The sequence below is a fragment of the Piliocolobus tephrosceles genome, chromosome 13, assembly GCF_002776525.5.
Source record: "Piliocolobus tephrosceles isolate RC106 chromosome 13, ASM277652v3, whole genome shotgun sequence".
In the NCBI taxonomy this organism is placed as follows: domain Eukaryota; kingdom Metazoa; phylum Chordata; class Mammalia; order Primates; family Cercopithecidae; genus Piliocolobus; species Piliocolobus tephrosceles.
The window spans coordinates 64,411,147-64,439,045 of record NC_045446.1 but is presented as its reverse complement, the minus strand read 5'-3'; the positions used below and the strand labels follow the sequence as shown (position 1 = coordinate 64,439,045).

General features: G+C 40.5%; 1 protein-coding gene and 1 non-coding gene across 3 annotated transcripts in view; one reads left to right on the top strand and one right to left on the bottom strand.

Moving 5' to 3' along the window:
- Positions 1-1,440: 1,440 nt before the first annotated feature.
- Positions 1,441-27,899, bottom strand: part of PPME1 (protein phosphatase methylesterase 1) — an 87,268-nt gene continuing 60,809 nt past the window's right edge. The window contains exons 6-14 of one of the 2 annotated variants that reach the window (XM_023209432.2): positions 24,736-24,890; positions 24,135-24,225; positions 19,142-19,207; positions 16,154-16,277; positions 9,567-9,696; positions 8,649-8,693; positions 5,213-5,277; positions 4,518-4,585; positions 1,441-2,650 (exon numbers count right to left, since the gene is read on the bottom strand). In XM_023209432.2, the coding sequence (XP_023065200.1) occupies positions 2,632-2,650; positions 4,518-4,585; positions 5,213-5,277; positions 8,649-8,693; positions 9,567-9,696; positions 16,154-16,277; positions 19,142-19,207; positions 24,135-24,225; positions 24,736-24,890 (763 nt within the window). In that variant the 3' untranslated portion in view covers positions 1,441-2,631. The other variant, XM_023209431.3, reaches the window with a different exon arrangement.
- LOC111541010 lies at positions 3,673-3,811 on the top strand. The gene has a single exon (XR_002731142.1). It is a non-coding gene; the product is annotated as a small nucleolar RNA SNORA7 (small nucleolar RNA).

Below are 27,899 nucleotides of genomic sequence, written 5' to 3'. Positions count from 1 at the left end.
AAGCTGTAGGAATTTGGACCTGTCTGCCTACCTGTAAAAGGAACATTAACAGCACTACCTCACAGAGTTGCTGTGAAGATTAAATGAGATGTGTGTCAAGTGAATTAGATGACACTCAAAATTTGGTAACCATTATGACTTTCCCCTGATGAACCTGGGTGCCCCTGAAAACCACACAGGTAATCATGCTGCCCTCTTGTGGACAAGAGGGCACATAGCCCAGCAAACGCGCCCGCAAAGGGTTCCAGTGAGAGAAATGAAACCACACATAAGGAACTTCTCTCCTCTACTAGGGAGCTCATTAATTACCCTGAAATATTTCGTCACCAACTAAATCAGAAATTTTCAGACACTGATGCACTTGTTAAAATGCAGATAAGTTCTGATTCAATAGGTCTGAGATGGGGACACAGTTCTCTAACAAACTTCCAGGAGATACTGAGGCTACTGGCCCACAGACTGCCCTGAATAAAGTTCCTAACTATAATAATGCAACAATGTCATAACAGGAACTACTTATTGTCTACCATGTGCCAGTTACTGAGAAAGCCAGTTAACCTAGTTTTAACTTGTATAATCCTCAAGACTCGGTGGAGTAGATAATGTTTGTCTCCATTTTTCAGATGAGTCAACTACAGCACAGAGAGAAAGTTTGTTGCCGCACCACACAGTGTAAGGGGTGGGCCTCGGGTTCTAATTTAGCCACCCTGGCCCCAGAGCCTGCTAGGAAGACGCCTCTGACAATGTGTGGAGGACCACCTGGGGAGGAGGAGGGCAGCAAAGGTACTGAAGTGATCGAGGTGAGAGATGAGGAGGCCTAAGCTAGGGCACTGACTATGGGTGGAAAACAGGGGACACGGAAAAGCGAATGAACAGGATTTGGTGGGAGACCTGAGGTGGGTGTAAGAGAAGGCATTCACTGTGGGTATCTGGTTTGGACAACTGGAGAGACAGTGGTACCTATCACTTACTGAGCCAGGAAACACTGGAGGAAGAACAAGTTTCATGGCGAGCAAGTTTCAGGGGGAAGGTGGATTCAGCTTCAGAAACAGTCAATATGAAGTGGCTTTTGGTCATCTGGGAGGGACAGGAGGAGGTACCTGGGCCTAACTGTTCAGAGTTCAGGAAATGATTTGGGTTGCGGATAAGTGAAGCTATGGTGACTGAGATCGTGTGGATAGTGCAAAGATTGCCCTGCTCTGGACCATAGTCGACACAGTCAATAATGAGGACAGATGGGACTGGAATTCCATCCTGGCTGCAGAGGAAGGTGGCTCTGACCATCCCACTGGGCATTCTGGATCTGGGACAGGTGGAACATATTGAAGGGCTATAGGGAGAGGGGTTTCTGGAGATCCATGACAACTAAGTCCGATGAGCTGTCCCCTGCCCCCGTATCAGCAGAAATAAGGACAATTCAGAGAGAAAAGACCAGACCAATAAAGGTTGGGAGATATTTATTTTCTTTAAACAAGGTCATAAATAACAAAAAACAAAGTAGGTCCCAGACTCCGGACCATGCAGCAGGACAGGGGTGAGAGATTGTTGAGTGGAAAGATGGAGGGGGCTACACATCACTTAAGACAGTCACAGAAAAGATGGGCTTCAGGACACTGCTCCTTCCTGCCCTTGGAAATGGCGTGCCTGGGCAATAGGGACAGGCCGCAGTGCTGTCGAGGCAGCTGGAAGAAGGCAAAGACTGGGGATGCCAGGCTGTAACGCTTCTATGTGGAGTGACGTGAAATCCACAAATGGCAAAGAGAAGCTGTAGGTTTGAAGAGGCAAGAGGGCACTGCACACCTCCAGGAACCAGCTATGAACATGGTGAAATTTGATGATTAAAAACAATTCCATAGGCTTTGGCCTGTGGTTTTGTGCATGGGCTGTATTTAACCTGGGTTGCTCTGTGGCAGGTGAGGGCTCAAGAGGCCCCTGGAGCAGCCTGGCCTCAGCCCAGGGCAGGTGCCCAGACATGTGGAGTGGGACAGTAGGCTCTCCCAGATGGGAGGCCATGTGCTTGGACTGGCTGGACCTGATTTTCAGGCTGGTTTCTTGTGATGCTACCCACCACCACCCCTCCCGGTGCCTAAGGATGGGATTTTGGCCTCTCTGGGTCTTCCAAACCTGGAAAAGTATGACTGGGATAAAATGGTACCTGACTAGTGTTTTATTTGAAAGGGAAAAATAAGGACCACCCCATACATTGTCCATCACAAGGTAGGGTTGGACCATGCCAAGACAATCTCAAGGAATGGAGGTCCCTGAGCCTGGGAAGACATTTGGACTCAGGTGTATCGCCTGACGCTAGGAAGAGGGGCTCAGTATGGCAAATCTGGAGGCTTTACCCTAGGCAATGCAGGGAGAGCAGGCAGGAGATACCCCAGTACAGGGAAGGGAAAGGCGCAGGGGAGCCTTGGGCTGGGGAAGCCAAAGTTGGTCAAGGACCCTGGAAAACAATGCTTTTGGCAGAATACATGAAAAGGTTGGTACATCTCGGGGTGCCCGTCTATAGGGAGCCAGTGTCACATGGCCAGGCGGGACGGGGAGGAGGAGACAGTGGCATCACAGTGGCCTCTGGTGCGACGTATTTACAACAGAGCTCGATGTTGAGGAGGGGTGGACAGCAGGTCACTAACAGCCAGGAAACACACTGTGGAAGAATAGAAAGAGAAGGAAAAACAAATGTAACTATCAATAGCTTTCCTTTGCTTATCTGGGTCCTCCAGGAAGCCCTGCCTAATGACCACCAAAGCAAATCTGACCCATCTCATAGCCCTGACCAAAGCTGGACCCAGGGTCTGCTCTCAGTGTGCTGCTCATTTGCCCAAGGCTCCAAATGGTCGAAGGGCCCCAGACAAACACTGTTCAGTAGAGAAATTAGGTCTTGGCCGGGCGCGGTGGCTCAAGCCTGTAATCCCAGCACTTTGGGAGGCCGAGACGGGCGGATCATGAGGTCAGGAGATCGAGAAATTAGGTCTTTATTGTTGGTTCCTGGGATCCATCAATGGTCAGTTGTTAGAGGGATGGCTCAGCACAGGGGTGTCGGTTCTGTGGTTTACTGTCCCAGGGTCTCGCCATCATCTCCAGTGCTTACCCTGCCCTGTTACTCTCATCTCTCAGACCCTGGAATTCAGAGTTCTCTAAGGCAGAAGTCATTTCCTTTTCTTAACATTTCTTCTTCAAACTTTCTGAGAGTGGGGAACAAGTTCCCCCAAACCCTCACCAAAATCAGAGAAGAGACTTTTCAGTGGTAGGAATGACTCCTCATCAGGGTTGTGGGCTCTCTGAGGATCAAACGCCTTCTGCAGTACAGACTAGGAGCTGGCTGAGGTGGGTCAAGACCACCTGGTTTGGGGTCAACATGCCTCTCTTCTTCCTCAACAGAGCCCAACTGTGTTTCCTTAAACAGACGAAGAGCTTCCTAGGATGAGAGGCCTGGCCCTGTTTCTTCCTCTAGACCAATAGAGGGGGAAATTTTGCCTCCCTTGAGGCATTTGGTAAAATCTGGAGACATTTCTGTTTGTCAGAACTGTGTGTGGGAGGGGTACTACTGTTATCGGGTAGGTAAAAGCCAGGGATACTGCTAAACATCCTATAACGCACAGGACAGCCCCCACAATGAATTATCCACCTCAAAATGTCAATAGCGCTGAGGTTGAAAACCCTGCTCTAGAGCTTCCAGGATCACCTCTGCAGAGTGGCTAATATTCTGCCAGCTTCGGAAAGGGAGGGGAAGCAAGCATGGCAGAGGCACCCATTCCATTCCCAGCTTGCTTAGTAGCTGGCCATAGGAAGACACTCTGCAACACTGTAGAAAACCCTGCTCTAGGCCAGGCGCAGTGGCTTGTGCCTATAATCCTAACACTTTAAGAGACCGATGCGGGTGGATCACTTGAGGCTAGGAGTTCAAAACCAGCCTAGCCAACATAGAGAAATGCCATCTTTACTAAAACAAAAAACAAACAAAACAAAAATTAGCTGGGCATGGTGGCGCATGCCTGTGATCCCAGCTACTTGCGAGGCTGAGGCACTAGGATCACTTCAGCCCAGGTGGCGGAGGATGCAGTAAGCCAAGACTGTACCAAGGAAACAAAAAAAAAAAAAAAAAAAAAGAAAGAAAAAAGAAAGCCCTGCTCCATGGCCTGCCCAGCTTTCCTTGGCAGCAGGGCAGGAGAGGCCAAAGAAAACTTCTCTAGGAGCCTAGAAATGGACTGATTCCTATCCCAGCCTCCTCAAAGGGGCACCTCAAGAAGAAATGCACATCACAGTGAGGGGGTGAGACTAGGCACAATTTAATCACAGCCTCAGCATCAACCCACTGGAGCACAGCACAAAGAAACAACCCACCATGGCTTTGTAGAAACAGACATGCCAGGCTCTTCACTGAGGAAGAGGAAGAAAGGCATGGTGACCAAACCAGGCAGGGGTAAGGCAGAGGTATTTATAGTCCTGCAAGTATCTGTTTGTCAGAGTTGGCCAGCACTGCTGGGGTTCTTAAACCCTTGTACCCGCCTTACCACTGGAATCCACCGATGGGTTCTGCAAACCTGTGCCGGATCAGGAAAGTGGCAACAGCTTCAGCTACCTGGAAAAGGGAGAGATATTCCAGGCCATATGAAGGTTATTGATGGGACTTAGCCTTGGGCTGTGGGCTACTGTTAGATGGTTAGGCTCTACAGTGCCCTCATCCCACCCACAGGTCTGAGTGGCTTGAAATTCAAAGGACCTAGGCCCTCCCTAGCAGAGCTAGGAGACTCCTCCCCACCATCCTTGCCAGGGATAGCTCCAAAGAGCTCAAGAGGAATGACGTGAAGGGCTTATTTGTGCCCTTAGAGTTACAAAACAGGGTTTTCCCACAGGAAGAGTCCATATTAATTCCTAACCTTGCCTGTGGTTTAGGGAGCAGTTTCTACCCTAATCATCCCTCTTCCATCTGGCTTTTGCAGGTATTGGAGAAGTAGAGCTTAAGATCTTAACCACAGGGCCCTGGGATGAAATAGCAGGGTGTCAGTAGCTCCTCAGCACATATACACAAAGCCAATACCATAAGCAGCTGCCAGGGAGAAGTTGGAGAGCTGGTGGAATTGCATCTGCATAGGCTCCACAGCAGCTGCTGCAGGCAATGCAGGCTGAGACTCAGAGACTTGTCTTCTGTGACATCCAGGGTTATTCTCACAGTTGTCCTTTTACAGTCATTGAACACCAGACTCACCTTGTCAGGGGCATCCTCATGGACTGCATGGCCACACTGAGGTAGGACCTGCATCTGAAACTTCCCTGGAAAGGAATCAAAGCAAGGCAACTTCAGGGACTAAAAGAGCCCTGTCTTATGCAGCCTCATAGGTCACTCCAGGAGCCCAGGACCTACCTCCCCATTTCCAACCTCACCTCAACACTCTGGACCCAATTATCAAGTCTTGCTGAGAATGGTATACAAGTAATTATAACCTTGTGCCAATCATTTCCCTTCACTTTTTCCTTCTGTCCTATTTAGTGTACATTTACTCTGGGCCAGAGACACATAGAAGAAACAGTTCTTGTCCTCAGGGGATTTACAGTCCAGCAGGGGAGTAAAACACAACAACCAACATTTTAATGCAGCATGTCATTCCTATGATGGAACTGGGCACGCGGGGCTGTAAGAGCATAAGAAAGGGAACTTCACAATCCAAGAGGGACCCAGGAAGGAAAAAAGGCTTGAAATGGCTTGGAATAAAAGAAGCTTGGCATGGTGCTTATGAGAGTGGTTAACACTAAGGCTGGAGAGGTAAGCAGGGGCCAAACCATTAAGGATTTTGTAAGCTATGTTAAGGATTCAAAATGTATTATTACAATAATAAGTTACCATTTGAGCACTTAAGCATGTGCCAGGCATTGTATTAAGCACCTTCTCATATTGTCTTACAGAACACTGTAAGCTCATAAGTAATGCGACAATGATTGAGAATGAACAGTGATGACCGATAAAGAAGATCCCTAAGGAGACCCAGAGCCCCCATAAGTAGAGAGAGCAGATTTTCTCAGCCTCAGATTCTCTATTTATAAAATAAAGGAATGGGATTGAAAGTTCTTCTGGTCATTACATCCTGTGGTTCTTACCCCAGTTACATAGGATTCAAAAAGTTTTCAGTATACTCTTCTATCCATTTTTAAAGTTGATTCTCAAAATCTACCCTATAAAATTATGCACAAAAATACTGAAATTCTTTTTTGAGATGATGAAACTGAGGCCAAGGTTAGTGAAAAGTGACCTGCCCAAGGCCATTTCGTTAATCAGTGGAGGAATAAGGTGATCCCATTTAGTAAAGCCCAGCTTGTGCCCCTCCTCCTGCAGTAAGCTGCCTCTCTCTGGGTGCTCAAGCCTAGTCAACTCTCCCTTCTAGCTCCTAAAGTACTATCGTTAATGCACTTGGATCCAAACACAAAGCAGCACATGGCCCTCTTGTAAGTTTCAAGTAAGTTTACATTTTACATGCCACTGGTGCTTGCCTCCCCAGGAGTGTGTTATTTCCATAAGAACAGGGGACGATGGTGTTATTTTGCTCTATATCCCTAAAAAAAAAAAAAAAAAAAAAAGAACTAACACAGGGTTGGGCACTGAGTAGATGCTTAAATCTTTAGCGAATGAATGATGAACAAATGACTAGATCCAAAACTTACAACTCCAATCTCCCTGTTGTTTCTGTTAGATCAGCTCTGATGACTAGGGATGCATTTGTCCTTCCTCTTTGGAAGAGTAGGTATAATCAGGGAGAACTCACATACACCAACAACACTGTGCCAGGTACACATAAAATAACACGCTCACGGGTAATCCTCACAGTAAGTGTCTAAGCCCATAATGACCAACATCAGTGCCATGAAAAAAATCACACAGTCCCAGCTCATGGTCCTGTTCCAGGCCTCAGGATACAATGTAGTTAAAGGAAGGCAAAGCCATGAAGGTCTGGGACCAGAGTTTTATATTCAAGAGGCTTTGGGCCGGGCGCGGTGGCTCAAGCCTGTAATCCCAGCACTTTGGGAGGCCGAGACAGGCGGATCACGAGGTCAGGAGATCGAGACCATCCTGGCTAACACGGTGAAACCCCGTCTCTACTAAAAATACAAAAAATTAGCCGGGCGAGGTGGCGGCGCCTGTAGTCCCAGCTACTTGGGAGGCTGAGGCAGGAGAATGGCGGGAACCCGGGAGGCGGGGCTTGCAGTGAGCTGAGATCCGGCCACTGCACTCCAGCCTGGGCGACAGAGCGAGACTCTGTCTCAAAAAAAAAAAAAAAAAGAGGCTTTGAACAACTATTATGAAGGAATACAGCTCCCTTTGCTGTGGAAAGCTTGAAGATAGCTAAAAGAACAGTTTGAGAGGCCCATGAGACATCCAGCAGTTTTGCTACATGGGCTAGGACTGGACCTCAGGAGAGAGGGATGAGGTGGATATTTAGCTTTGGGAGTCATCAAGGTACAAATGGAAGCCATGAAATTATCCAGGGAGAGTAAGTAGGGAAGAAAGGTCTAGAACAGATTCTGCCTGAGCCTGAAACTTTGGTCTTGGAGTTGGCACCTCTTCTTCCCATAACGCAAAAGTTGCATGCCTACTGACTTCACCTTCACTGAGTCTTTTACCTGTACTAAAGCAAGAGCCCCCACAAAATTGGACCCGCTGCCTCCACTGTCATCTAGCTAACATACATGCATCTGTACACAGTGCTCAGCATGTCACTTTTCTACTCGTTATACCTCACGATCCGTTTGAGGCTGCCATCAGTTTTTTCATTTTACAGATTAAGAAGACTAAAGCTGAAGCAAGTCAGAAAACTTGGCCAGAGTCAAAAAAATTATTGGAAAAGCAGTATTCAAAATTCAGTTTTCTAAACTTCAGAGACTTTACTTTTACCATCTTACCATGCTGTCTTCTAAACAGGTATTTATACCTTTTTATATCTGGATTATCTTGAGCCTTTCCCTTTCCTAAAAATTCTAACAATAATAAAAATACTGGCCAGCTGCAGTGGCTCACACCTGTAATCTCAGCACTCTGGGAGGCCAAGGCAGGCAGATCACTTGAAGTCAGGAGCTTGAGACCAGCCTGGCCAAAATGGTGAAACTCCATCTCTACTAAAAATACAAAAATTAGCCAGGTGTGGTGGTGCATGCCTGTAATCTCACTACTGGGGTGGCTGAGGCAGCAGAACTGCTTGAACCTGGGAGGCAGAGGTTGCAGTGAGCCGAGATTGGGCCACTGCACTCCAGCCTGGGCAACAGAGTAAGACTCCAAAAAAAAAAAAAAAAAAAACCCCACAAACAAAAAACTCATCAGAAGTCAGAATATCTCTTTTCACAGTATCATACACCTATACAGTACTTTATAATTTTAAAACTCATTGCCTCATTTTAACTCTTATAACTGAAACATAGGTAGTATTACAATCTTCATTTTTGGATGGATTTTTTTTTTTAAACAAATTAAAGCTCAGGAAAGGGAAATAACTTGCCCATAATCATATAGTGTGTCAGGAGTAGAGGCGGATGTTCAACTTGGATCGCACTCTAAAGTTCAGGCTTTCTCCGTTATACTTCACTATCTCAGGATGTTAATTGCCCTATCACCCTTTCTTCAGAAAAGGGTCCAGGGGCATAATTTCTTGATAACTTACCTTGCATCTGGCCAATGGTTAGATCTTTATCCAATCTATCAACACCTAGAAAACAAGAGAATTCACTGTGAAATCGATTTTGCTGTTCAAGTACTAAGTAAAAAGTGTTACAAAGTTGTAAACATGATAACATTCTCAATTCATGTTTATACCAATCCTAACTCCCAGAGCATATTCTCACCACCAGATGAAATTTTCAGGTTGAGATTCCCCTAAAATCACTATGTTAAACTGGTTCTGAAAACAGGGTTTTACTATTTTAATTCTCATAATACTCAGAATATCCTTATACCCCTGTATCTAGCTCTAGGCTAAGAAGGACTTGAGCTTGACCAAGTAGGCCAGGCCAGAATTAGGTCATCCTAACGCTTAGATGAATGCCTATGCTTAGTTAGGTTTAGAGACTGGGTGTAGGGAGGAGAAAAGGCATAGATGAATGAGGAAGGTACTCTACTTTGGATGTCACTACTCATTTGGTGAGAAGTTTTAAATGAGGTCATATTGAGATGACAATACACCAACACTGCTATGGACTGAGTTGTGTCCCCCTAAAACTCATGTTGAAGCCCCAATTCCCAATGTGACTGTATTTGGAACTAGGGCCTATAAGGACGTAACAAAGGTTAAATAAGGTCATGAGGGCAGAGCTCTGACATGATAGGATGAACGTCCCTAATTAACGTCCTTAAAAGAAGACACACCAGAGAGCTCACGTTCACTCTTTCTTGGCCATGTGAGGGCACAGACAGAAGGCAAGCCAGGAAGAGAGCCCTCACCACAACCTGACCATGCTGGCACCCTGATCTCAGACTTCCAGCCTCCAGAACTGTGAGAAAATAAATTTCTGTTGTTTAAGCCAATCTATGGTATTTGGTTATGGCAGCCTGAGCTGACTAATACATGCACATATACACTTACCAGCCAAGAGCAGCAATTTAGGAATGGGACAACTAAGAAAGAGATTGGATAAGCCTCGGAACCAGCCATCCCAGTATTTTTCTGTTTTTGCCAGTTCAATTCTCCAGGTGTACGGATGGTCTTTCTTGGTCTGGAGGAATAAGAGCAAGTTCTGAGTCTCCGAGGGCAAGCCCTGGAGGAACAGGATTAAAAACTAGATCCCCGGGAAAAGGAAAGGGAAGGAAACTAGCACTTATTAAGGACCTACTGAGTCCCAGACATTTTCATATACATTCAGTCCTTCTAACAGTCTTGTTGTATGGGTCACTGTAATATTCATTTTAAGATAATTACGAGTTTACTTTTTATTGCTATTGGTTTCTGTGAGTTTAGGAAACTTTCTTAAGATCACAAAGCTAGTAAGTGGTAGTGCCAAGATTAAGCCTTTCTCATACTTGGTTGGCAAAAAGGATGTTTTTCATCAAAATAGTAACTACAAAGAACATATTGCAATATGAAAAACGCTTATAATATAAGCAAGAAACAGAGTACAACATGTCATCGAAGTTAGGATTAGTACTGGAAAAATGTGGTATACTTATAGTAAAGTACGAAAAAGGAAAACTGAAAATAGGTTGATTTGTTAGTAGAGCATTTTTTCTTGTATTTTATGATAATGATATAATGTTCCTGCAATAGTAATTTTGAAAGGAAATACGAGACAAATATGACAAAATGTCAACATTTATTAAATCTTTATAGTAGATAAGTACAGAGTATGCAATCAAATATTGGCTGAAAAAATAATTCTCTATAGTTTTCTATACCATTGAAATATTTGAAACATTATAATTGAAATAAATATACTGAATCAACCACAATATGAAAATCTAAAAGCGACCACGAGATATTTAACATATTATGTTAAAGATCACTGGATGCTTAAGATGTCCATACTACCCAAAGTAATCTATAGATTCAACATAATCTCTATCAAAATTCCCATGGCATTTTCTTTTAGGAAATAGAAAAAAATCATCTTAAAATTCATATGGAATCTCATGAGACACTGACTAGCCAAAAGAATTTTGAAGAACAAAATTGGAGAACTCACACTCCCCAATTACAAAGCTGCAGTAATTGAAACAGCTTGGTACTGGCATAAAGACAAATAGACCAGTGGAATAGAATAGAGAGCCCAAAAATAAACCTTCACATAAATGGTCAGATGATTTTTGACAAGAGTGCCAAGACCACTCAGTGAGGAAAGAATAGTCTCTTCAACAAACAGTACTGGGATAACCAAACAGATATGCATATTCCAAAGAATGAAGCTGGGGCCTTATCCAGTAGTAAGTAATCTAGTAAGACTAAGATTAAAGATCTAGTAAGTCTAGTAAGACTAAGACATAAAACTCCTAGAAGAAAACATGGAGGAAAAGCTGGACACTAGACTTGGCAATGATTTCTCGGATATGACACCAAAAAGCAGTGAACAAAGGCAAAAATAGACAAATGGTACTATGTGTATGGAATGGGAGAAAATCTTTGCAAATCATGTATCTCATAATATTCAGAATATATAAAGGACGCCTACAATTCAGCAACTAAAAACATCGAGTAACCTGATTAAAAAATGGTCAAAGGGCTTGAATAGACATTTTTCTAGAGGTGATATAGAAGTGGCCAATAAGTATATGAAACGATGCTTAACATTACTAATCAATAAATAAATGCACATCAACACCACAATGAGATACCATCCCACCCCCATTAGGATGACTACTATCAAAAAAGAGAAAAATAAATGTTGGTGAGGATGTAGAGAATTTGGAACCCTTGTGTACTGAGTTGTAAAATGGTTCAACCAATAAGAAAAACATCAAGGCAGTTCCTCAAAATCTTAAAAATAGAACTACTATGGGTACATATCCAAAGAATTGAAAACAGAATCTCAAAGAGGTATCTGCAAACCCATGTTCATAGCAGCACTATGGATAACAGCCAAGAGGTGGAAGCCACTCAAATGGCCACTGATGGACGAATGAATAAACAAAATGTGGTATATACATATATAAGTCAGTCAGAAAAAGGAAAGAAATGCTATCACAAGCCGCATAGGGACTGAACTTTGAGGACATTATGCAAAGTGACATAAGCCAGTCACAAAAAGACATATATGATCCCACTTATACGAGGTTATCTAAAATAGTCAAATTCATAGAAACAGAAAGTAGAATGGTGGTAACCGGGGCCTTTGGAAGAGTTTTGGAAAAGGGGAGTTGCTGTTTATATCTCAGATGTTTCACAACAATGTGAATATTAACTGTACACTGAAAAATTCCCGAGATGGCAAATTTTATGTGGAAGGAAGGAAGGAAGGAAGGAAGGAAGGAAGGAAGGAAGGAAGGAAGGAAGGAAGGAAGGAAGGAAAGATGGCCAAATGGGAAATCAAGAAACTTGAGTCTTCTAGTTCTGTCTTTGCCACTGATTTTCTCAGGTCCCTTCCCTTCTTTGGGCCTTGGTCTTCTGTCAATACAAGGAGACATAAAGGTACTTTATGATTCAAATATTCTCATTAAAGAACTAATTCTATTCTCCACTGTTAATATTTACCAGGGGTAGGACACTTTAAAGGAAATACTGCCATTTCAACCTGGAACCTCAGCCTGTCCTATTCCCCACAACACTTTCCTTTAATGAGCCATTTCTAAGAGATCAGCTCCACCGTCAGTGACAAGGCATAATCTCACAAGCCCCTCCTACATGCACACTGAACTTCACAGGGAAATGACAAATTTAACGTAAGAGAACCTCCAAAAAGTAATATTATAATATATATATATAAAACAGTTCATCTCAAATCTTAAAATTTATAAAACCAAAGGAAAAATTCTGGATAGAATTAGGATTTCTCCTGTATTTAGGTTATTGGAAATAAATCCTTTCTCCCAAGAGCTGGATCATATAGTTTAGATGCCTATTAGATGCTGTGAAAATGGTAATAAAGCGGGTTGATATAATGAGATACACTTGTTGTTGGGTGGGAGAAACAGAAAGTTGGCTAACAATCTGTCTGGGATGTTTACCTGGGCGAGATGCAGTTCTCCACACAAGGGCATCCACCACAGGCCTTGCATTATCTCCCACTGTTTCACTGGAAAAGTGTTTAAAAACATAACGCTTTGTGTCAGTCAGATCTGACTGAATGCAAGTCCCAAAGCCATCATTAACTAATAACTGTGGGTCCCTTGGGAAGTTACTTAATTTCTTCCAGCCTGCTTTTTCTTTCTTTCTTTCTTTTCTTTTTTTTGAGACAGAGTCTCACTCTGTTGCCTAGGCTGGAGTATAGTGGCGCAATCTCGGCTCACTGCAACCTCCGCCTCCTGGGTTCAAGCAATTCTCCTGCCTCAGCCTCCCAAGTAGCTGGGACTACAGGTGCACGCCACCACGCCCAGCTAATTTTTGTATTTTTAGTAGAGACAGGGTTTCACCATGTTGGCCAGGATGGTCTCGATATCCTGACCTTGTGATCCACCTGCCTCGGCCTCCCAAAGTTCTGGGATTACAGGCATGAGCTACTGTGCCCAGTTCCAGCCTGTTTTCTTAGCTGTGAAATTGGCAGCACAAGATCTGAAAGAATGGTAAGGATGAGCTAAAGATACTCATGTATGTGAAACAACAGGAGTGTGGTCTGGCACATAAACAAGTATTAAAATTTTTTTTTAATATAAAGGATGTCAATAACCTTGAAAAAGAACAACAAAGTTGGAGGACTTACACACTGTCTGATTTCAAGACATACAACAAAGCTACAATAACGAAGACAGTGTGGTACTTGCATAAGGGCAGACATATAGATCAATAGAATAGAATTCAGAGTCCAGAAATAAAATCTAACATTTATAGTCAACTGATTTTCAGCAAAGGTGCCAAGACAATTAAATGGGGAAAAAGGAGCCTTTTCAATAAATGGAGCTGGGACAGACTATTTATTGGATATCTACATGCAAAAGAATGAAGTTGGTTCCATTCCTGGTATTATACACAAACACTGACTCAAAATGGCCTAAATATAAGAGCTAAAACAAGAAAATTCTTAGAAGAAAACATAGGTATAAATCTTCATGACTTTCAGGCAAAGCCTTCTTAGATATAATACCAAAAGTACAAGGGACAAAAGGAAAAACAGATAAATTGAATTTCATCAAATTAAAACTGTCTGTACTTCTAAGAATGCCATCAAGAAAGTAAAAAGACAACCCACTGAATGGGAGAAAGTATTTGCAATTTAGGGATCTGTATCTAGAATATATATAGAACTCTTAAAATTCAGTAATAAAATCAAATAACCCAAGTAAAAAATGGGCAAAGTATCTGAATAAACATTTCTCCAAAGAAAATACGTAAGTGGACAATAAGCTTATGAAAAGAAACTCAATAACAAGAGTCATTAGGAAAATGAAAATCAAAACCACAATCAGATACTACTTCATACACACTAGGATGGCCATAATCACAAAGAGAGAAAATAACAAGTGTTGACAAGGATACTGATAAACTGGAACACTCATACACTGCTAGTGAGAATGTAAAAGGATGCACCTGCTTTGGAAAATGGTCTATCAGTTCCTCAAAAGGTTAAATATACTTACCATATGATCCATCAGTTCCAATCCTAGCTGTGTACCCAAGACAAATAATAAAAGCCTATATCCACACAAAAAGTTACACACAAATGTTCAAAGTTTTATTCATAATAGACAAAAACTGGAAACAACCCAAATGTCCATCAAGCGATGAATGGATTAAAAACTGTGGTATAGCCATACAATGGCCCATTATTCAACCATATAGAGAAATGAGGTATTTGATACGTGCTACAATATGGATGAACCCTGGTAATTTTATTCTAAGGGAAAAGAAGTCAGTCACAAAAGACCACATATTATTAGTTCCATTTATATTTTATGTCCAGATTAGGCAAATCTATAGAGATTAGATTAGTGGTTGCCAAGGCTGGGAGGGTTGGGGAGAAATAGGGAGTGAATACTCATGGACACTCCTTATTAATGTGCCTCAGTTCACCCTCTCAACAGAACTGCTGGAGTTTATGAAACCATATAATTGGGCTTATAAAAAAATACAAAGAAAAAATGAGTTAGAATTAAAAATCGAGGATCTGGGTGTTTTAGCTTTAACTTTTATGTGTGACCATGGGCAAGTATCTGTACCTAAGTTGTAAAATGGTGATAATATCTACAATGCAGAACTAAAATGAGAATTAGAGATGATAAATGTGAAGCATTCAGCATAGTGCTTAGCACATAATGGGTAAAAAGCAATTGATTATATTAAGAGTCTCAAATCTACTGAATGTGTGCTTGATGACCTTGGGCAAGTCTCTTGACTTCTGAGCCTCAGATTCTACACCATAATATGGGAGAAAAGATCTCTCCACACCTCATAAGATGTTGAGAGGACCAAATAGACCATGAGTTATTTATACCTTTGTAAACTCTAAAGAGGTACAAAGTATTATATTTCTGATCACTGATTTTAAAGATGGCAAGAAGATCCCCAAATTTAAAATCCTGTTTAAAAATGTATTCTCCTTCTTGCTAACAGCAGCATCTCCAAATGCAAAGGAGTAGGTCATTACATGTTCATTACCTGCCATTAGTAAGATGTTTATAATCAAATCCATCCCTAGTCTGCTGTTCATGATCACTAAACATTTTCAAGAAAAAAGCACTTGTTACCACTACTTGCCTAGCAAGTACTTATAAAACACTATTTATACAACCCTGAGCTAAATGCAGAGGGAAATTCATGCAGAACATCAGTTTCTGCCACAAAATACACATTTTTTGTTTGTTTGGAATACAATTCTTGCACAGAGGACAACAGGAGTCAACAGATGACTAGCAAAGGACCACAGGATTTCTGAGTGTGACTTATAAAATCAGTTATATGACTTAGTATGTACAACTTCAAAAAAAAAAAGTGCTAAGGTGTGTCATGTAGACTTTCAGTGCTGTGTTGGAAAGAGAGTGATATCAATTAAGATCAGAAAGCTTCCCCAAGGAAGCTGGGTGTGGTGGCACGCACCTGTAGTCCCAGCTACAGACACTGGGGAGGCTGAGTTGGGATGATCACATGAGCCAAGGAATTCAGCCTGGGCAACACAGCAAAACCCAGTTTCAAACAAACAAACAAACAAACAAACAAAAAAATGAAAGAAAGCTTCCTCAAAGAGATAAACTTTGAAAGACAGATGGACAGGGTAAGATCTGAATGAGCTTAGAATAGACTGGTAGGAAATGGAATTTTTCTCATGGGAGGAAACACAGGAACAGAAGAACAGGTGAGAAAGCAGTCTGTTTTAGGGGAGGGTAAACAGTGTAAGTTTTATGTTCCAATTGATCAAAGCTATCAACAGTGCTTTACATCTTATAGTTAAGCTAAGTATCTCTTATGATAGTGTCTTTGCGCCCTAAAATACCTAACAGCAAACAAAAAGAACAATGTTATCAGCCCTTCCCCACCCACACACAGTTTGAACCATTCCATACCACATCTTTTCAAGAATCAATGTTTTAACCCACCTCCATGTCATCTTCCTTTTTCCTCTTGCTTATTGACTCACTGCCTTCCTCATCTTCTTCTTCTTCCTCTATGATTCCTTCCACTATAGATTTTGAGCCTTCTGGACTTGTAATTCCTTCACACCTAGGTTTTTTTTTTAAAAAAGTGCTATTACACACCTCTTTCCAATATACAAATTATCTCAGAGATACTCATGGCCTTTTAAAATCAAATGTTAGATAAAACTTAACAATCATCCTGGTAGGAGGATAGAATTGTGCATTTCCAGGGCTGTGGAAATCATGGCCAATATATAACTATACTCCAAGGGCTGGTTTCCACTTCTTACACCAATACTGACCCATAGAAAGGAAACAACCATTTCCTCAGGCATGAGTTTTATTGGCATAATCTTACATAATCTTCATAACAATCCTATGAAGTAGCCCTGAAGAGTTAAGAAAATTGTCCAGTATCACCTAACTCATAAGTGGATAAGGCTGGGATGCAAATCCAGGCTCAACTAACTCCAAAACATGGTGCTTTTCTGCTGAACCCTGCTTACAGTAGAACAAGGCTCAAACAGAATGATAAAAGGCCTCACTTTTTAATTAGCTGACAGAAACCATCTGAACCAACCAATTATTGTTGCTTTTCTCTTTCAAATGGCATCTCTAGAACAAGCAAGATAAAAAGAGACTGGGATAAATTCAAAGGTCAGCGGTAGATTTTTAAGAATGATAACTTCTCCCTCTCTGTCTTCTCTGCCAAACCTTCAGTGAAGTGTACGTTCATAAATGTTTTGTTAAGTAGGAGTTTTATATGAAACTTGAGGTGCCAAGCTTCGCATGTAGTATACAGTATAGATGTGATTAAAAAAATAGTGTAACAAAGAAACATATGCTTTGAATTTCTACAGCCTGTGGATTAGGAGGTTCAAGGCAATTTCACCTAGATCATAAGGGGCAGGAAAGTTCCAGCTATCTAGGTGACAATTAACACACGTGCACATACACACTCTCCTACACACCTACACATAGGTTTACATATTAAGAGAAAACATCACTGGAAATAAAATTTTAAAATCACTCAACTATCTGCATATATGCCATATAAAATGCTTTACTACTGATTAGACAAATTTGAGGTCTCAAAATATTTAGGAATTGAAAAGTGGGCAGTCTCACAGCTTATTCAAAGTCTTGCATTTAGACTACCTGATATTTCTAGTGAAATTACCCTTTTAGGCATAAAACTCGTAATATAGGCCTTGAAGTCAAATACAAAGGAGTTTGAATCAGCTATGTCATCCACGAGCTATGTGATCTTGGGAAACTACCTCTCTGAACTTCTATTTCCTCATCTATAAAGCAATACTTACCTTAAAGAGGTATTGTAGGGATTAAATGAGATAGTTGCAAATGAATTAATGAATCTAGGTAATAAACAACAACCACTCCTGACATTTAAAAAAAAGAGAGAGAGACAACCGGCTGGGCACGGTGGCTCACGTCTGTAATCCCAGCACTTTGGGAGGCCGAGGTGGGCGGATCACAAGGTCAGGAGATAGAGACCATCCTGGCTAATACGGTGAAACCCCGTCTCTACTAAAAATACAAAAAATTAGCTGGGCATGGTGGCACTTGCCTGTAGTCCCAGCTACTCGGGAGGCTGAGGCAGGAGAATTGCTTGAACCCAGGAGGCAAAGGTTGCAGTGAGCCAAGATCGCACCACTGCACTCCAGCCTGGGCGACCAAGTGAGACTCTGTCTCAAAAAAAAAAAAAGACAATCAGATATTATGTACTTCCTGATGGCAGTACACAACATCACCTATCAAGTATTCTGGCAAACAAAACACCTGAACCCAATGAAGCTTCTAGATTTAACTATTTACAGAGAATATAAGGAACAAAAGAATATGTTAAATTATGGCCTGAGAATTCAATCAGCAAATCCAGATCACGGGAAATTCTATGGGGCAAACAGGAAGGTTTCCTCAAGAAATAAATTGCAAGGAATCAAAAAAGAAAGCGAGATACAAGTGGAACCTTAGATTGAAAGATGCATGAGAGGTGTATCAACCAACTGCTATCTACTTATTTTGATTTTGACTATAACCATAAAAAATTATTTATGAGACAATCAGAAATGTGAATATTGATTAGATATTTGATGATATTAAAGAATTGCCAATTTTTTAGGTGTAATAATGTCATTGTGATGATGTTTAGAGAGTCCTTATTTTTAGATCATATGAAAATCTTGCAGAGGAAATTATATTTGTTTCAAATTTGCTTCAAAATATTTTGTGACTAGGGGAAATACATAGGGGCACAGATGAAACAAATGAGACAAAGTTATGGGTTAATAACCATTAAAAATGGACAATGGGCACACTAGGGTCATCCACTATATTACTCTTCTTTTATATGTGTGAAAATTTTCCATAATATAAGGTTTTAAAAATGAGACAGTGCATATAAAATACCTTGCAGAGTGCCTGGCAAATAGGAAACATTCAATGCCGTCATCATTTTCATCTAACTCCTGTCTCTTCTGTTGGGCAACATTTTCTCAATTCATCTAAAGTTTATTTTGTGACTATACAGCAATATCCAGAATGCCATGTAATTCCATCAGGAAAGATCAATTGGGCTAAATAATCTTAGCTTATCCTTAGAATCTGGCTTTCACTCAGGCTATGCCAGAGCTTTTTTATTATAATTCCCTCACCGCCAGGTTTGGCTTAGAAGAAGACTGTTACTAGAATGAAACTCAGCTGCCATCACTAAGATGAACATAATTTTTCATGTCTATGCTCTGGGATTCTTTGCTTTTTAACACATACAGTTTTGCTAAGGTAATCCAGTATTAAATAGAGGAGGAAAGAAAAGAAAGGGAAGGAAAGGAAAGGAAGGAGAGAAAGGAAGGAAGGCAAAAGAAAATCTATAATTCCCTCACCATGTTTCTGCCTCTCATCAGACCAAGGGGGAAAAATAAGACTTACTGTTTGACTTGGCCAACCATTGAGACACGGGCAGACTCCAGATTTCGAATCTGGCCACTCTTCACACTGGGAAAGAAAAGAAGGAAGAGAGAAGGGTATTCAGTATCCATTGTATCAAATCATTGGAATCAAATAAATAATTCTACAGATTATGTGAGACCTAATAAAAAGTAGTGATCACCAGTGTTTCTTACTATAGAGATTGCCACTACTACTCACCTTGCTATATGGTTATAAGCTAGGTAGTAAAAATTAAGTAAAAACACCATAGCCATTTCAGTTCTGCAGCTATTTATCAAGAGGATACTAGGTGCCAGGCCTATCTATATTCAAGAAGCACATAATTCAATAGGGAGAAAAAGACACACATAATGTTAATATAATAAGGCAAGGTTCAAAGGCACTTTATCACGAATGAGGAGGTCAGAGAAAGCTCCCCAAAGGTCACAGCTAAACTGAGGAGTATAGACAACAAGTTTAACCAGAAAATAAAAGAGGTTGGTTAGAGCATTCTAGGCAGAGGGCACACTGTGAACAAAGGTGCTGTGATGTGAAAGTCGGCAAGATAATGATTTTAGAGGACTGGGTGCAAGGAGAAGCAGGGAGGAGGCAAAGGGGGAGCGTGACAGAATAGGACTGGTAGGCAGGCGCCAGCTTCTCCAGGGCCTTGTGTGCTGTGCTACAGAGTTTAAGCTATCTGAATAAATTAGGCTTCTCACATTTGTCCACCTAAGTACAACTAAGGGCAAAGCAAAATGACTGCATTCCCAGGGGGAACTGGAAACACTGCCTGAAGCAAGCCACCAGGAGAAAGTGTTTCTTTAAATCTCATTTCTTAGTTTAAAAAATCATTCAAAATTTTAAAGCCCCCCTCCTCAGATAATGACATTATTTCTTACTTTAATGGTAAACTGAGGCAATCAGAACTATTACCTCGTCTTTTAACTACCAACTGAATAAACAAATTCACCAATAATAATATACTCTGCCTTGATGCCTGTTTAATACATGAAATATTATTCCCTCTATTCCAATGAAGGCCAACCTTGGGCACTAGTTCCCATCCCCTCTTGCTTCTGAAAAGATACTGTTTCCTTCAAGTATCCTGTCTCTCTTTTGTGTCACTTTTTTTCTCTTGTGGATGTCACAACCATACTCCACTATCTAGCCTTTAAAAACATTCCCAATGCCACATTCAGTACTACCTATTACTCCATTTCTCTGCTCTCCTACACAGCAAAGCTCCTCAAAAGAGTTATCTTGCTTTCTCTACTTTGTCACCTCTCATCCTTTCCCCAACTTGTATCTGATTTTTATCTCCCATTTATTTTCAGATATTTATTTTGTCAAGGTCATCTCTATCATGCCAATTCCAATAGTCAATTCTTGGTCCTCATCTTACTTGATCTCTCTGCAGCATCTGACATAGTTGTTCTCTCCCTCCTTCTACAAACACTTGCTATACTCACCTGGTTTTCCTTTTACCTCATCAACTGTGCCTCTTCAGTTTCTTTATTGGATCTTCCTCTTCCTCCCAAGCTCTAAATATTGTGGAATATCCCAAGACTCAGTCTGGGATCTTTTTCCTATCAATATCAAGTTCCTAGGTCTTCACATTCAATCTTTCACCTTTAAATATTAACTATGTGATGACGATTCTCCAATTTATCTCTAGTTCAGCCTCTTCTAATCTTCTAACTAGTATATACAATTGCCTACTTAACATTTCCACTTACATATGTAATAAGCATTTGAGTTTATCCAGACAAAACTGATTATCTGCCCCTTATTTGCTCCCATATCTACTTCTTTCTGTTTCTACCATTCATCCAATTGCTTGGGCTAAAAACCTAGAAGTCATCCTTAAGTCCCTTCCTGCCATCCCCCGTCTCTCTCCCAACATCCATTCCACAAACCAGTCCTGTCAGCTTTACCTTGAAAATACATTAAAAAATGACTCTCTTTCTTCCTCTGTTGCCATCCTAGTCTATGTTTACCACTCTTACTCTCCTATACTACAACAGTCTCCTAACCAACTTCATACCTCATTCCCCACTTCTATTCGATTTTCCTCAGAACAGCCAGAGTGGTGTAACCAAGATGCAAATTTGTATCTGTCTGACCTCAAATCCCAGGTTTCCCCTAACTTTTTTGTTTTGTTTCGAGACAAGGTCTCACTTTGTTGTTAAAGCTAAAGTGCAGTGGCATCATCATAGCTCACTGTAACCCTGAACTTCTGGGCTCAAATAATCCTCCCACCTCAGCCTCCTGAGTAGCTGGGACTACAGGCACATGCCACCACACCCGGCTAATTAAAAAAAAAAATTTTTTTTTTTTTTTGTAGAGACAGGGTCTCACTATGTGGCCCAGGCTGGTCTCAAACTCCTCGCCTCAAGTGATATTCCTATCTCACCCTCCAAAAGCACTGGGAGTACAAGCGTGAGCCACCACATCTGGCCTAAAGCCCAGGTTCTTAATGACTATACCCCTGCTGCCTCTCATTAGGAAACCTATGAGAGCAAAAGCAGTAATTCACTGGCTTTATATCGCAACATAAAAAAAATCTGGAATAGCCAAAATGGCCATCGGTCATAAACCTGATTCAGATATCCAGCAGAATAAAAAACAAAATTACCAAATACCTCATAGTATAACACTTTTCAGGTTCAGAAAAATCAATGACTCTCATGAAACCCAGTATCTTAACATTTAACAAACAGAACCCTTATGCTATCCTGTATCTGGCAAAAGAAACAAGACTCTACCTTAAGAGAAGGCCTACCATGATACCCAGGCTGCATTAGGTACCCTTCTTCTATATCCCCTGGCTTCCTTCGTTGTGTTGTGTTTATGCATTTCCTTGTTTGCATCCCCAGTTTTTTGATGATAGGAACTGAGCCTGATTCATCCCCCAGTTCTTAGATCAGGTACTGACACATCTTAGGCACTAGAAAAAAAATTTTACCGAATAAATTTTAAAGTTTGGAAACAGGGCCAGATGCAGTGGCTCATACCTATAATCCCATGACTTTGAGAGGCCGAGGCAGGGAGGCAGACTGCTTGAGCCCGGGAGTTCAAGACCAGCCTGGTCAACATGATAAAACCCTGTTGCTACAAAAAAAAAAAAAAAAAAAAAAAAAAAACCCAAAAAACAAAAATTAGCTGGGCGTCGTGGTGCACATCTGTAGTCCCAGCTACTTGGGTGGCTGAGGCAGGAGGATCGCTTGAGCCCCGAACGTCAAGGCTGCAGTGAGAGCTGTAATCACGCCACTGGACGCCAGCCTGGACAACAGAGTGACACCCCGTCTCAAAAAAAAAAGTATGGATAAAAGATAGATGGGCTTTAGACAACTGAGCCAACTCTAGAATAACTTTCTCACTGGTTGTTACTGTGGAAGCAGGCAGGGCACCTGAGGTACAAGCCAAGCTGGCAGCAGCTACATTCTTGATGCTGTCTGCCCAAGATAGAGAGATCTTTGATATTTCTGCAAGAACAGAAACCCTGCGTCACAGTAGTGAACAGGAAGTGGTAAAAACAACTTCACCAAACACAAACAGCATTCTGACAAGCCATATTCTTGCATAAGACCCTTTGTCCTAGGAAAACTCCTAGGATATATTTACCAAGTTCTAAATTTCCACTTGATATCTGATTCAGTTAACAGATATATTCTGCCTGCTAGGGCAGTCTGCCATATGCTATACGAAAGTATAAAAGAAATACAGAATAGCTTCTTCCCTTATGATGCAGGAAGGGCATTAAGACAGACATTAATAAAAATTAATATGAGCCATATCCCTCAAAGGAGGATTGGAAAACTTAAGGGTATACAGTGCAATATAATAGAGACTTAAAGGTCTCTAGTAATTTTGCTGAAAGAGTCATCTGGGTGGTTTGGAGAACTTAAGAGAAAATGTTCTGAAGAAGGGACTGGAGATAGAGTTAGAAGAATAGGAAGGAAGACAGGATGATGAAGACATTTATCCAAAGACTGATCTCCTTGTGGGAAGGGACAGTGTTTTATTCATCTCTGAATCTTCACCTGTTAGCACAAAATAAGTGTTTAATAAATACTTTATCAAATGATTAACTGAATTAATGAATAAATTCATTCCTTTGCTTAAATGGAATTCTGACACTGATTTTTATAAAAACTACCCATTGAGTTTATTTACCCAAAATCCAAATAAACGTGAGGGAATAGAACCTATAGCCATCTTCCATTTCTCCACCATTTTATCTGAAACACAGCAAGTAAATCTAAAACCATGGAGCATCAGAGGTGGATGAGGCCTTAGAAACCACCTAGTCTAACCTCTCACCTCAGAGGCAGAAACAGCTAGACCCAGCAGATGATCAATAATTACTAAGATTCCAGGAGGCACTACAGTGTATTGGGAAAAGAATGGGCTTCAGACAACTGAGCCAAATCTAAAATATTTTTAAATATTCAAAAAAATTCTGCTGTTTATATAATGTTTCCTCATATGTTATTACAATAAAGCATAGCAACTGAAATTCTATTCCTCGAACTTGGTGCTTGACCTAAAAAAGAAGAAAAGCTACAATCTAACATTTAGAATAAAGGCAACAGTGGCTGGGCACTGTGGCTCATGCCTGTAACCCCAACACTTTGGGAGGCTAAAGCAGGAGGATTACTTGAGGCCAGGAATTTGATTACTTGAGGCCAGGCTAAAGCAGGAGGATTACTTGAAGCCAGCCTGGGCAACATAGCAAGATCTCGTTTCTACAGAAAATTTAAAAATTAGCCAGGCTTGGTGGTGTGCACCTGTAGTCTTAGCAAACTGGGAGGCTGAGGTGGGAGGACTGCTTGAACCCAGGAGTTCAAGGTTGCAGTGAGCTAGGATCATGCCACTGCACTCCAGCCTGGGTGATAAGAGTGAGGCCTTGTCTCCTAAATAAATAAATAAGTAAATAAGCAAGCAAACAAACAAATTAATTAAATAAAGGTGACAAAGATTTGTTGGTTACCTCCATTCAATAGCATTCTCCAGAGACTTGAAGGTTTTAGGACGACCCCGTAAGAAATTCTGCATGCTATTAAGTGCATCCATAGCTGTACCTGGATGTTAAACAAAAACTGTAACCACATATTTAACTTATTCTGAGCATTTACACTTACTGAGTCAATTACTATATATCTGCTCTTGATGACAGCAGAATTTAGTGATGTTTGCAGAGAAATAAAGATGGCCCTCAATAATTTTTGCCTCTGGGGTATTCACTCCTTTATGTCAAGCCCTCACACTGAAGAGGATGACTTACATTCACAAGCAGCAGTGTGACTTCTGAAGCTCGGTCAGAAAAGACACGGCAGCTTCTTTTTATATGATTAAATACAATTATGGGACATACATAGGATTGAAATAGTATGCAGTCATAAAAATATGTTAATGAAGAGTTTTTGATGACATGGAAAAACGGTTACCTTGTATAAACTTAAAAAGGATGTAAAGACAGAGGGACATATTTCAAGGTGAATGAAATCAACAATAAACTAAGACAAGGTAATAATCTACCAGATGTCTCTTATAAGTGAAATCCTGATTTGGTCAGTGCTAAGAAAACTCACCTTCTACAACATCAATCATGCACAGACCCAAGAGGCTTGGTACCAGGTTGGATGATGCTGTGTGGACTGCAATAGCACCACCCATACTATGTCCAATCAGCATAATTGGAGGAGGAAGGTCCCCATACATGGCTTCAACCACATTGCCGACATCTCTGTAAAGAGAAGAAAAAGATATAAGAATGCTTTCGGACAACACTATAAAAACGGTTTTCTTTCCCAGTGCCTTCCTTTGGTGTGTAACAGTGCTGGGAAACTGTAAAAGTCTATTGGGCCATCTTACAAACATACCTATGTAAACCTTCTAACATGCCCTCAGTATCAATATGTGTAGCCACACACCTAGCTCTCCTGATAAATGGCAGGTAAAGGACTAAGAACCCAAATTACTGAATTTTCCTTTACATCACACTTTCACTGTTCCACATATGTAGTACAATTACGTAAACATATACCTTTATTTTGAACCTAAGATTGAAACTCTGGAAAAATCATTTAACTGCTCTGTTTCAATTTTCCCATCTATAAAACAAGAAAAAAAATTTATTAAGCATTATAATGTAGTAAACCTTGAAATCACAAGATGAGCCCCAGCCTCAGTTTATTTTTCACTATGTGATCTTGGATTAGTTACTTAATCTCTTAGAAACTGAGTTTCAACATCTATAAAAAAAGAGAAAAATATCACTGACTGCTCTGGATTGCTTTGAGGATTAACTGAGAGGTGAACAAGAAAACACCTCGAAAGAGTAAAATGCTTTACAAATGTTAATTATTATTTACAGTTTCTCATTTGTTTGAAGGATGAACATAAATGTAAGTACAGTGCTCTGAGAAACTAGAAAGGTGTTCAGAGCTCATTTTATTGGCTTTGGTTCTAGTCTTCAATTATGAATGGATCTGTTTAACAAAGACCAATTTTAAAGCTTTGAAAATTAGAACTGAAGTATGAAGTTTGGTTTTTAATTGCATGTAGGCCTTCCTTGCTATAGCAATAGGTGGGTAAGAACAGTAAGGTGTGTTTCTGGAGGCCCACTGGCTCTACTGCCTTATTATATATATATATATTTAGGCTAGTTCTACTCCCTTCTTTTGGGAGTGGCTGGTTCAACTTCAAAAGAAAGTTTTGTCTTGCTGAGTGTCATTACATACCTTAAGCGCACTCACACAGTGTTAATAACCAAATATAGCAAGTGTCAATGTAGGAACACAGACTTTCATACATAATCTCTACAGTATTCGTAATGGCAAAGGCAAATGTTATTAGTTCTGTAGGAATTGATTTTTAAAATCTCATACAACAATTGCAGGAGTGAATAGGGCACCCTCGGCAATTGTAGACAATCTGAATGGGAGATAGGGAGGCCACCAAACTTTGTAAGTGAAAACAAATGGTTTAATATTCCTTCGGACTTAAATTTAAGATTAAGACAGAAAGTGAAGCAGTTCAGGCAGTCATCCAAAGCGATAACAAATAGTTAAGATGAAAAGTCCAAGCTTCTTTGACACCAGTGCTGCTTCTATACGAACACAAAATTCTCTCCAGGAGACAAAATGATATGAAGGAAAGAAAAGAGAACTAATACTTATTCAGTGCTTCTTTTTCAGTTGTGCTATAAAACTTTCTTATAACATCACCTAATGTAATCCCTCAGCAGCCCTGTCTAGAAGGGTCTGTATTAATCAATTAATCTCATTGGGTCTATAAATATATTACTGCATTTCTACCAAGTAAAAAGAGCTGCATTTTCTTACTACCTCACTGAAACATATTTTCAATGTTTCAATGGGTTAACCAATTGATGCACTATTGGAACACTAAGCATGTGGGAGTTATTTATATTCTACTGCCCAAGGTCATCACCAAGTTCTGATTGCAAAAATTCAAAAAATTGCAACCTCAGGTATAAATGGTAAAGCCATCTCCTCTTGGCATAGGGTACTGTGAATTCAGAGTAATTTCATGAAGTCAAAACTATGATGCCTTTGCCCAGAGGCCACTGGAAAATATCAGGAACAAAGACTTGATAACAAGTGGTCTTTAGAGTAAGTAACACAGAGGAAATTATTATACATACAGTTTCTAAAAAATAAAACAGGTAGTATTCCAAAGCTAATTCTGCATATTAAAATAACAGACTAGAAAAAAAATTATATGCTCAATTAATCTAAAACAACACTGGATATAATTTTGGGGGCAAACTTTTTTTTTTTTTTAAAGAAAAGACCAAAGTTTAAAACATGTTTATATTAAATATCAACATGTCCCAGAATAATTCTTGAACTATTCCAAGAAACTTTCGGTTGCTATAACACAAATAATGAGTAAAATAAAAGGATGCTATGAACGAATATCTAAGTCCAATTCTCCTTAAAATACACATTAACTGAATTGAAGGAGTTCTGCAGTATCTGCCTCATGCACAAAGGTAGAGAGGTCTGAAACACATCAACTGAACATCGTGTCTGAGCTTAGAAAAGGCATATTTACCCAGGTAGAAGGTAGTTACGATTAATCACTTCATCATCTACCACCAAGAGAAATTTATTGTTATTAAAATCAAGCAGAGCATTCAGTCAACAAGTACCTTACTTGAGGTAAGTCCTGAAAATCCAGAGAAATACAATAAAGATGAAGTAGCAAGGGTTACCTGCAAATCCAGACTGTAACTGGATGTATCACAATTTTGGTGGATGCTTTTTAAAGGGATTCTGTCATATTTTAATGCTAGGTTACTTTTCTGAGAAGCATTACTGTGTATCACAGAAATTGGAATATCAGAATGACCCAAGCTCAAATTTGGCTTTTTCACATACTTTCTTATGGAGTATTTAGGTTCTGCAGTTGATAGTAAGTATGCCCATTTTGAGATTTTTTTTTTTCCACAGAGTAACTGAATTCAGAAATCACATAAATGTTTGACTGCTTGGATAATTTCAGCAAGAATCCAGTTTGTTCGCCCTTTTGATTCTTGGTCATCATCTTCATCTACTGTGGATGATTTTTATCATTAAAAAAATTTTTTGGTGCCACTTAACAACTTACTACCTCAACTCCAATTCATCCTTCATTGCCTGCTCTACAAAAACAGATGTGAGGCCTTTAAATATTTTTCCCTTGCCAGTAGGCATGATGTTAAGCTATGTTAATTGAGGGGGCTACA